Source organism: Mytilus edulis, chromosome 4, assembly GCF_963676685.1.
Source record: "Mytilus edulis chromosome 4, xbMytEdul2.2, whole genome shotgun sequence".
Taxonomy (NCBI): domain Eukaryota; kingdom Metazoa; phylum Mollusca; class Bivalvia; order Mytilida; family Mytilidae; genus Mytilus; species Mytilus edulis.
The window spans coordinates 91,308,026-91,320,435 of record NC_092347.1 but is presented as its reverse complement, the minus strand read 5'-3'; the positions used below and the strand labels follow the sequence as shown (position 1 = coordinate 91,320,435).

Genomic DNA, 12,410 nt, shown 5'->3' with positions numbered 1-12,410 from the left:
TCTTAATATCAATTTAATACTAAACAGAAAACAATAAACTGCCATTGACAAGCTAACCAAAAATCAAGAGTGATCTAAGATTTAAAAAATAACAAAAATAATAATGGGAACAAACTGTGCCCCTCTACTTGCCGACTTGTTTCTTTATTATTATAAGGCTGACTTCATGCAGGAACTTCTTAGAAAGAAAGATAAGTTAGCAATATCCTTTAACTCTACTTTCCGCTATATGGATGACGTTCTTTCACTAAACAATTCAAAATTTGGTGACTATGTGGAACGCATCTATCCCATCGAATTGGAGATAAAGGATACTACAGATACAGTTAAGTCGGATTCATATCTTGACTTACATCTAGAAATTGACAATGAGGGTCGGTTGAAAACAAAACTTTACGACAAAAGAGATGATTTCAGCTTTCCAATTGTGAACGTTCCATAGCAACATTCCAGCAGCACCTGCATACGGGGTATATATCTCCCAATTGATACGATATTCCCTTGCTTGTATTTCCTATCATGATTTTCTTGATAGAGGGTTACTGCTCAAAAGGAAGCTATTAAACCAAGAGTTCCAAATGGTGAAGTTGAAATCATCCCTTCGTAAATTTTACGGACGCCATCACGAGTTGGTTGACCGTTATGGAATAACCGTTTCACAAATGATATCGGATATGTTCCTTACGTCGTGACTACAACCCCCTTCCCTTTCATGAATGTGACCTACCGTATTAAGACTATTTACCGGATTTGTAATCACATTAGCAACACGACGGGTGCCACATTAGGAGCAGGATATGCTTACCCTTCCAGAGCACCTGAGATCACCCCTAGTTTTTTGTGGGGTTCGTGTTGTTTATTCTTTAGTTTTCTATGTTGTGTCATGTGTACTATTGTTTTTCTGTTTGTCTTTTTCATTTTTAGCCATGGCGTTGTCAGTTTGTTTTAGATTTATGAGTTTGACTGTCCCTTTGGTATCTTTCGTCCCTCTTTTGTCAAAATTATATACAATTGTATATGAAACTTAGACAGAGCTTTTTTTAATAAATGAAAATAATATGTATGTATTTATCCATATTTATATACAGAAATTTTATTTAGATACAGTCTGATGTTCTAGTGGCAGCAATGAAGGATAACTAATAATTTTAGTAGTTTTTATAATATTGTGCAAATTATAAATCCAAATGCTAATACATAATACATAATCATAAAAATTATGAAAAACTTTTAAAATCAGAGAACCTTGACTTAATGTGAAGGACCAAATAATGAAATGTTAGTGCCCATAAAACTGCAAACCAAATACCATTGACTTAATATAAGTGGTGCCCTTTATACTTAATAAAACACAAACTTTAACGTGTAAACAATGTAAAAGTTTTATCAAAGCTAATGAACCAGAATAAGGGAATGGGTCACATAATCTCCTTGAAAAAGGTACAGCAAATTCTAGTTAAACTGCATGTAAACAACTGCATGGCAACTATCATTGACATGAATAAAGGCAATAGTAGTATACCACTGTTCAATAGTAATAAATCGATTTGACTGAAACAAATCCGGGTCAGAAGCTAAAACTGAAGGAAACACAACAACTATAGAGGATATACAAGTGATTTCCTTTAAACTGATCTCATTACAAACTTTAACATGTAAGCTATGCAAAACATTCAAAAACTGAGGGGCCAAATAATCCAAATGGAAATAAGCTTTACCAATGAAAATGCATCTACATATATACTATTGACCTATCACTAGTGGTCCCCTCAAACTGACCTAATTACAAACTATTAGTTTATATGTTTATTATATGTTAAGTAAGCAAAAGTTTCAAAGTCAATAGACCATGACTGAGGAGGCAGGGGAAGATGAATCGATGGAGATAAAATGTGCTGCATACAAAATTTATCATTGACCTGTTACTTTGCTTCCCTATAAATTGGCCTAATCACAAACTAAAACAATGTTGACCATGCCAACGTCGCAAATGTCGTTTGAAACAGCACGTCTCAGGACAGAAAGTAGGTGAACAATGTTGAAATAGTCCAGCGTTATGTGCCTGTTATGCCACCAACCGATATACAAATAGGAATACCAGTAGTATGGGTAGTTCAAGGAACTCAACTGGGAATCATTAGAAGACGGGGGAAACAACTGAAATTTTTGTACAAAGAGGTAAATGATCTTGTGTATGCACCATGCAATAATTTCTCACACTAATGTCAGCAAGCAGATCAGTGACTTAAGATAAAGTTGTGTTTTTCATGAAGAATGACCATCTGGCACTCTTTACCAGCAACAGTGGCTGAGGAGCCCTTTGTATCTTTCAGGAAGAAGCTTTCAACAAACTCTTTATAGTCTTTTCAGTCTCCAAATTGCCAAGAAAGTCACATCATAGATTGGAGCTGTGCTGGCAAGAATTATTTCACTGATACAAACACAGAAACCAAATTGGTTCAGGCCAGATGAACGAAAAGACAAAACCCCAACCTCATTGGGGTTTTATCATGGCAACACAGGATATAAAATAAATGAAAACTTCAATACTTGACATTCTTTTGTTACACAAAGGTTGACCTATAAATAAACAGCTGAGTGTTGATGGTACCAAGTATGGCCAGGGTTCAGTGATAGGAATACAATGTATATGTAGAAAAAGAAACAAAATTTGAGATATACATCGGTGAGCCAGAATCACAAATTCAAAATCGATCAGAAAAGATGTTTAAACCCAAACCTTGATAAAAGGGCTGTCAGAAAAATTTCAGTTTTTCCTGCATAACAAAGATAAATCATAGGATATGGCATGATAGCATAAAGCTATTTTTTCTAAGCACTGTGAGCAGCAACATATTTTAACTAAGTGTGTCTGTTTAGATATGACTACTTCAAGTTTTGATGAATTCAGTAATAATATAAAACTCAATGAACAGGATTATATAATTTATTGTGATGATTAAATTTCCTCCTGCTAGTCTTCTTGTAGGTTTCATTTATTCTTTACTTAGTACCTAGGAGGAACCTAAAAATATATAAAATAACTTGTAAAGTCAAATTATCAATTTGGTCATATAATGCAGTTGTTATCCGGAGTTTAAATAAAACTGACTTTGTATTTTATTAAGAGTGGGCGTCATTACCATAAAACATATATAAAACACAAGTTGAAAAAGATATACGAGTAGGTAGATAATCTGGCTCCCTTTTTGACATTTTATGTTGCTAATTTAATTGATAAATGGATATGATGATTTAATCTGGACACTTAAGTGCAGAAATGTCACAAACATATAGAAATTGGCATATTTTACCTAAAGGAGCCAATTTAATCTTTAGTTTGGCAAATATAAGCCAAGAAATTGATTTAGACGACATTGTTTGGCAATAAAAAATATGAATAAGGTATTGGCTCATACCTTAATATCAAAGGTTATAAACCCTTAAATTGAGGTACATGTACTAATTAACCTAATCAAAATGTATCAACCAAATATTGAGGTCAAGCTTTTTTTCTGGGATACAGGATTGTTTCAAAATCACAACTTGAGCACTGGACTTTGGTTTTTTATAGAACCAGTAAATCCGATTCTGTATGAATCATCAGAACTTCACATTTAATTGGCATAAAGTATTTAAACATAGCCAATGGTGATGGTAATAAAGTACCAATTATAGTACAAACCAAGAACTAAGTATAGTTATAAATTTTGTAGCATGAATGAGTTCCTTACCATTCATTTCTTGATGTGACTGCTTCCTTTCTAACCAATCTTTTCTTGTCGTCTAACGCTTTCTCTAATCCCTTGATAACTTGTACTTTGTATGGTAACACTGTGTGTGTAGGTAATACTGTTAACACACCAATACACTGCAATGCACTTTGTCGTAACTTCTGAAAAAGATAATATAGTGACACTGAATATACGTTTTTGGTTAGTTTAGTATTCATATTTTCATATTTACTCATTTCACAAACAGACACTCATCTAATTAATTTTGAGAAATAGGAAACAGCTTATCAAACCATTTGGAATTTGTATTATGATGTTCAAATCTCCACTTAGAAAGGTAAAAGGTGTTTGTCCATTGTTGATTGATTGTAACTGATTGTTGTATGTTAAATCTCAACTTAGAAAGGTATGAAGGTGCTTGTCCATTGTTGATTGAGTGTAACTGATTGTTGTATGTTAAATGTCCAGTGTCCATTATCATCAACTTAGAAAGGTATGAAGGTGCTTGTCCATTGTTGATTGATTGTAACTGATTGTTGTATGTTAAATCTCAACTTAGAAAGGTATGAAGGTGCTTGTCCATTGTTGATTGAGTGTAACTGATTGTTGTATGTTAAATGTCCAGTGTCCATTATCATCAACTTAGAAAGGTATGAAGGTGCTTGTCCATTGTTGATTGAGTGTAACTGATTGTTGTATGTTAAATCTCAACTTAGAAAGGTATGAAGGTGCTTGTCCATTGTTGATTGAGTGTAACTGATTGTTGTATGTTAAATGTCCAGTGTCCATTATCATCAACTTAGAAAGGTATGAAGGTGCTTGTCCATTGTTGATTGATTGTAACTGATTGTTGTATGTTAAATCTCAACTTAGAAAGGTATGAAGGTGCTTGTCCATTGTTGATTGAGTGTAACTGATTGTTGTATGTTAAATGTCCAGTGTCCATTATCATCAACTTAGAAAGGTATGAAGGTGCTTGTCCATTGTTGATTGATTGTAACTGATTGTTGTATGTTAAATCTCAACTTAGAAAGGTATGAAGGTGCTTGTCCATTGTTGATTGAGTGTAACTGATTGTTGTATGTTAAATGTCCAGTGTCCATTATCATCAACTTAGAAAGGTATGAAGGTGCTTGTCCATTGTTGATTGAGTGTAACTGATTGTTGTATGTTAAATCTCAACTTAGAAAGGTATGAAGGTGCTTGTCCATTGTTGATTGAGTGTAACTGATTGTTGTATGTTAAATGTCCAGTGTCCATTATCATCAACTTAGAAAGGTATGAAGGTGCTTGTCCATTGTTGATTGATTGTAACTGATTGTTGTATGTTAAATCTCAACTTAGAAAGGTATGAAGGTGCTTGTCCATTGTTGATTGATTGTAACTGATTGTTGTATGTTAAATGTCCAGTGTCCATTATCATCAACTTAGAAAGGTATGAAGGTGCTTGTCCATTGTTGATTGAGTGTAACTGATTGTTGTATGTTAAATGTCCAGTGTCCATTATCATCAACTTAGAAAGGTATGAAGGTGCTTGTCCATTGTTGATTGAGTGTAACTGATTGTTGTATGTTAAATGTCCAGTGTCCATTATCATCAACTTAGAAAGGTATGAAGGTGCTTGTCCATTGTTGATTGAGTGTAACTGATTGTTGTATGTTAAATCTCAACTTAGAAAGGTATGAAGGTGCTTGTCCATTGTTGATTGATTGTAACTGATTGTTGTATGTTAAATCTCAACTTAGAAAGGTATGAAGGTGCTTGTCCATTGTTGATTGAGTGTAACTGATTGTTGTATGTTAAATGTCCAGTGTCCATTATCATCAACTTAGAAAGGTATGAAGGTGCTTGTCCATTGTTGATTGAGTGTAACTGATTGTTGTATGTTAAATGTCCAGTGTCCATTATCATCAACTTAGAAAGGTATGAAGGTGCTTGTCCATTGTTGATTGATTGTAACTGATTGTTGTATGTTAAATCTCAACTTAGAAAGGTATGAAGGTGCTTGTCCATTGTTGATTGAGTGTAACTGATTGTTGTATGTTAAATGTCCAGTGTCCATTATCATCAACTTAGAAAGGTATGAAGGTGCTTGTCCATTGTTGATTGAGTGTAACTGATTGTTGTATGTTAAATGTCCAGTGTCCATTATCATCAACTTAGAAAGGTATGAAGGTGCTTGTCCATTGTTGATTGAGTGTAACTGATTGTTGTATGTTAAATGTCCAGTGTCCATTATCATCAACTTAGAAAGGTATGAAGGTGCTTGTCCATTGTTGATTGAGTGTAACTGATTGTTGTATGTTAAATGTCCAGTGTCCATTATCATCAACTTAGAAAGGTATGAAGGTGCTTGTCCATTGTTGATTGAGTGTAACTGATTGTTGTATGTTAAATGTCCAGTGTCCATTATCATCAACTTAGAAAGGTATGAAGGTGCTTGTCCATTGTTGATTGATTGTAACTGATTGTTGTATGTTAAATGTCCAGTGTCCATTATCATCAACTTAGAAAGGTATGAAGGTGCTTGTCCATTGTTGATTGATTGTAACTGATTGTTGTATGTTAAATGTCCAGTGTCCATTATCATCAACTTAGAAAGGTATGAAGGTGCTTGTCCATTGTTGATTGATTGTAACTGATTGTTGTATGTTAAATGTCCAGTGTCCATTATCATCAACTTAGTAAAGGTATGAAGGTGCTTGTCCATTGTTGATTGATTGTAACTGATTGTTGTATGTTAAATCTCAACTTAGAAAGGTATGAAGGTGCTTGTCCATTGTTGATTGATTGTAACTGATTGTTGTATGTTAAATGTCATCTTAGAAAGGTATGAAGGTGCTTGTCCATTGTTGATTGATTGTAACTGATTGTTGTATGTTAAATCTCAACTTAGAAAGGTATGAAGGTGCTTGTCCATTGTTGATTGATTGTAACTGATTGTTGTATGTTAAATCTCAACTTAGAAAGGTATGAAGGTGCTTGTCCATTGTTGATTGATTGTAACTGATTGTTGTATGTTAAATCTCAACTTAGAAAGGTATGAAGGTGCTTGTCCATTGTTGATTGATTGTAACTGATTGTTGTATGTTAAATCTCAACTTAGAAAGGTATGAAGGTGCTTGTCCATTGTTGATTGATTGTAACTGATTGTTGTATGTTAAATGTCATCTTAGAAAGGTATGAAGGTGCTTGTCCATTGTTGATTGATTGTAACTGATTGTTGTATGTTAAATGTCATCTTAGAAAGGTATGAAGGTGTTTGTCCATTGTTGATTGATTGTAACTGATTGTTGTATGTTAAATCTCAACTTAGAAAGGTATGAAGGTGCTTGTCCATTGTTGATTGATTGTAACTGATTGTTGTATGTTAAATCTCAACTTAGAAAGGTATGAAGGTGCTTGTCCATTGTTGATTGATTGTAACTGATTGTTGTATGTTAAATCTCAACTTAGAAAGGTATGAAGGTGCTTGTCCATTGTTGATTGATTGTAACTGATTGTTGTATGTTAAATGTCATCTTAGAAAGGTATGAAGGTGCTTGTCCATTGTTGATTGATTGTAACTGATTGTTGTATGTTAAATCTCAACTTAGAAAGGTATGAAGGTGCTTGTCCATTGTTGATTGATTGTAACTGATTGTTGTATGTTAAATCTCAACTTAGAAAGGTATGAAGGTGCTTGTCCATTGTTGATTGAGTGTAACTGATTGTTGTATGTTAAATGTCCAGTGTCCATTATCATCAACTTAGAAAGGTATGAAGGTGCTTGTCCATTGTTGATTGATTGTAACTGATTGTTGTATGTTAAATGTCCAGTGTCCATTATCATCAACTTAGAAAGGTATGAAGGTGCTTGTCCATTGTTGATTGAGTGTAACTGATTGTTGTATGTTAAATGTCCAGTGTCCATTATCATCAACTTAGAAAGGTATGAAGGTGCTTGTCCATTGTTGATTGAGTGTAACTGATTGTTGTATGTTAAATGTCCAGTGTCCATTATCATCAACTTAGAAAGGTATGAAGGTGCTTGTCCATTGTTGATTGAGTGTAACTGATTGTTGTATGTTAAATGTCCAGTGTCCATTATCATCAACTTAGAAAGGTATGAAGGTGCTTGTCCATTGTTGATTGAGTGTAACTGATTGTTGTATGTTAAATGTCCAGTGTCCATTATCATCAACTTAGAAAGGTATGAAGGTGCTTGTCCATTGTTGATTGAGTGTAACTGATTGTTGTATGTTAAATGTCCAGTGTCCATTATCATCAACTTAGAAAGGTATGAAGGTGCTTGTCCATTGTTGATTGATTGTAACTGATTGTTGTATGTTAAATGTCCAGTGTCCATTATCATCAACTTAGAAAGGTATGAAGGTGCTTGTCCATTGTTGATTGATTGTAACTGATTGTTGTATGTTAAATCTCAACTTAGAAAGGTATGAAGGTGTTTGTCCATTGTTGATTGATTGTAACTGATTGTTGTATGTTAAATCTCAACTTAGAAAGGTATGAAGGTGCTTGTCCATTGTTGATTGATTGTAACTGATTGTTGTATGTTAAATCTCAACTTAGAAAGGTATGAAGGTGCTTGTCCATTGTTGATTGATTGTAACTGATTGTTGTATGTTAAATCTCAACTTAGAAAGGTATGAAGGTGCTTGTCCATTGTTGATTGATTGTAACTGATTGTTGTATGTTAAATGTCATCTTAGAAAGGTATGAAGGTGCTTGTCCATTGTTGATTGATTGTAACTGATTGTTGTATGTTAAATCTCAACTTAGAAAGGTATGAAGGTGCTTGTCCATTGTTGATTGATTGTAACTGATTGTTGTATGTTAAATCTCAACTTAGAAAGGTATGAAGGTGTTTGTCCATTGTTGATTGATTGTAACTGATTGTTGTATGTTAAATGTCAACTTAGAAAGGTATGAAGGTGCTTGTCCATTGTTGATTGATTGTAACTGATTGTTGTATGTTAAATCTCAACTTAGAAAGGTATGAAGGTGCTTGTCCATTGTTGATTGATTGTAACTGATTGTTGTATGTTAAATGTCATCTTAGAAAGGTATGAAGGTGTTTGTCCATTGTTGATTGATTGTAACTGATTGTTGTATGTTAAATCTCAACTTAGAAAGGTATGAAGGTGCTTGTCCATTGTTGATTGATTGTAACTGATTGTTGTATGTTAAATCTCAACTTAGAAAGGTATGAAGGTGCTTGTCCATTGTTGATTGATTGTAACTGATTGTTGTATGTTAAATCTCAACTTAGAAAGGTATGAAGGTGCTTGTCCATTGTTGATTGATTGTAACTGATTGTTGTATGTTAAATCTCAACTTAGAAAGGTATGAAGGTGCTTGTCCATTGTTGATTGATTGTAACTGATTGTTGTATGTTAAATGTCATCTTAGAAAGGTATGAAGGTGTTTGTCCATTGTTGATTGATTGTAACTGATTGTTGTATGTTAAATGTCCAGTGTCCATTATCAAAGACTGGATGATTTGTCATAATACCTTTTTTGTTGATTTTTTTCCCACCAATATTTAACATATATCAGCTTTACTGAAATACAATTGCTAATTATGTTTCTATTTAATGATTTTATATCTGTCTTTGAATATATATGAGAATATTTATGAAAAGAGGAGAATATAACTGTTAATTCAGGAATATTTATAATTATATTTTATGAAAAATGTGATAGAATATTTCAATTTATATGAGAACCTTATGACTTAAGTTTTTTTTCTGTATATTACATCCTATTATATCATGTACAGGACTCACACATATCTGGTATTACATTTTTGATAAGTTCATAATAAACTCCAATTATAATAAATATAATTTTAATTATAACATTTATTTTTTGTCAAAGATTTTCAATAATAAATGCACAAATAATGTTATGAATTAATATTAGTTCATATATTACATTGTAGTTATCTCAATACATGAATATGATACCCATACATCACAAAAAGAAACTGACAGCAAATAAACTTCCACAGCAGTAAGTTCTTATGTTCTTATAAAGACAGAAATCTGTATGTGCATTTTTAAATGAAACCTTCACTCCTTGGTAACAATCTTATATCAACTAATCAAGATTCATGTTTACTGTTTTTGATTTACTATTGAATAGATCATAATGTTATCACATTAGTATTCATTATTTCTTGAGAAAAAAAAACCTTGTCTGCTTTAGGTTTAAAGAGATCTTTAAATTTATTCATTTCACTAACAACCACAAATTCTTCATTAAATTCTGTGGAAGATTAATTTTCAAACTATTTTTTACCATAGAAGTCTGTTCTTTAGCTAGTTTGAGAAGTTGAGGAATCACGGAATCTATATGCTTGGCAACAACTTCTGGTGCATCATGGGTAAGGTCATACAGTGTATCCATAGTAGATGTCTGTAGTTCAAGGTCATCACTCAGTAAGGAATGAACCATCAATGGAAATAGCTGAAAATATTCAATAGATTTAAAAAAAAAAATATAAGATAAACAGGTAATACCTGTGACAATGTAAATAATTACAGTCAAACTGCCTAAACAATTACTTTAATTTGTTTCAGAGATCACCTGCCTATAAAAAAAAGTAAAATCACAAAAATACTGAACTCCAAGGAAAATTCAAAACGGAAAGTCCCTAATCAAACGGCAAAATCAAAGGATAAAACACATCAAAGGACTGTCATATTCCTGACTTGGTACAGGCATTTTCAAATGTAGAAAATGGTGGATTGAACCTGGTTTTATAGCGCTTAAACTATAACAGTCACTTTCAAAACCCTCCCAAAATTTCCTATATAGAATTCAACTAGTTTCAACATTCACCAGTCTAATGTGGTCAGCGGTCACATAGTTTTATGCAAAAATTTATCATTTCAACTTTCAGTCTTAATTACTGTTCCTACATCCTACATAGTGAGTTACTTTTAAATAGCAAAAGAATTGAGCATGTTTAACATATGGTGTTCAACTATAGTTGTAGCAGAAATACTGACCATTATAGTTAGGGCTATTCCAGAAAAAAATGTATGGGGGGGTTGGAAGGCACGTTGTATTAATAATACATGGGTGATGGGTATCCGAGCAACTTTTTACACTATAATGCACTATGATTCTCAATTACAATTGTCTGGGTGGTGGGTGCTGACAAAAACTGCCTTCCAACCCCCCCATACATTTTTTTCTGGAATAGCCCTTACATGAAATTAATGTTCTGAAAACCAAGCACCTTAAAATATGGTAGAACTCCAAGAAATCCAATGGAACCTTTTGAAAAGACTCATTTGCCATTTTTGGACCTTTTATAGCTGACAACACTGTATGGTCTTTGCTAATGGTTGATGGCCATACCTATAGCTGTTAATTTCTGTGTCATTAGGTCTTGCGGAGTGTTGTCTCAATCATACCACATCTTCTTCTCTTTATAAGAGGGTTCTATCTAGTAATTAGTCACAGTAAGGTTTTTAACATGAACTTACCGGTGGCAATTCATTTATCAACACTTGTTTAGGTAAGGTTTTTAACATGAACTTACCGGTGGCAATTCATTTATCAACACTTGTTTTGGTAAGGTTTTTAACATGAACTTACCGGTGGCAATTCATTTATCAACAGTTGTTTAGGTAAGGTTTTTAACATAAACTTACCAGTGGCAATTCATTTATCAACAGTTGTCTAGGTAAGGTTTTTAACATGAACTTACCGGTGGCAATTCATTTATCAACACTTGTTTAGGCAAGGTTTTTAACATTGCTGACAACACTCTGAGATAATTCTTTCTTGTATCTAAAATGTAAATTAAAAATAAATTACTTTTAATTTCTAATACATATGATTTAAACTAGATACTAAATAATACTCTTGACTTAGTAAAATACTACATTTGTGACATGAAAAAAAACAAAAGAATGAACTATGGATTATTTATATTTTTGTTTTCATCAACTTATGTGGATTGACTGTATTTTTATGGATTCTTGATTTCCTGGTCTTGCCAAAGTCTGCATCTTAACATATCCAGCCATTTTTTAAAGCTGGGGTTTCTAACCCAGGATAAAGGGGAGGTTCCAACTATATGTTTCCATTCAAATGGATTGATTGTCCAAATAAAAAGAGGGTTTCCAACCCCCGGAACCCCCTGGATCTGTCACTGCATATAGGAAATTTTTACTTTCTAAAACACTTAAATTCAAGGTTCATACACATGTATACTGTCGATATTATTGTCAAAGGTGCCTTTAGCAATAATACCCCCTTTATCCTGGATTAGGAACTCCCCTTTAAAAAATGGCTGGATCCGCCCCTGTATATGTCACCATGACCTATAGCTGTAAATTTTTGTGGACAGTTGTCTCATTAGTAATAATACCACATCTTCTTTATTATATTATAAAAATAAAAATAAATCCTAAGTATCAAACTTATGGAATTGATACTGAAATTGTAGCTAATATTACTTTCATCATTTAAATTCTTATATTTGTTGTATAAGGTTTAAATTTTTCACTGAATTGATACCAGTTCCCTTCCCATTAATATAGTTGACCTGGATGAACTATTTACACAGGGGTATATTTACAGGCATTATCAATTATCATATAATAAGAAGCCCCCTGTGAAAACTTTCACATTTAGTAAATTATAAAATAATATAGT

At 32.9% G+C, this 12,410-nt stretch overlaps 1 protein-coding gene across 1 annotated transcript in view; it reads right to left on the bottom strand.

Moving 5' to 3' along the window:
- Positions 1–2,929: 2,929 nt before the first annotated feature.
- LOC139521035 (MMS19 nucleotide excision repair protein homolog) overlaps positions 2,930–12,410 on the bottom strand; it is a 58,476-nt gene continuing 48,995 nt past the window's right edge. Inside the window, exons 23-26 of the mRNA XM_071314205.1 lie at positions 11,458–11,540; positions 10,038–10,205; positions 3,735–3,895; positions 2,930–3,025 (exon numbers count right to left, since the gene is read on the bottom strand). Coding sequence (XP_071170306.1) covers positions 3,004–3,025; positions 3,735–3,895; positions 10,038–10,205; positions 11,458–11,540 — 434 coding nt within the window. The 3' untranslated portion in view covers positions 2,930–3,003. The remainder of the gene's footprint in view (positions 3,026–3,734; positions 3,896–10,037; positions 10,206–11,457; positions 11,541–12,410) is intronic.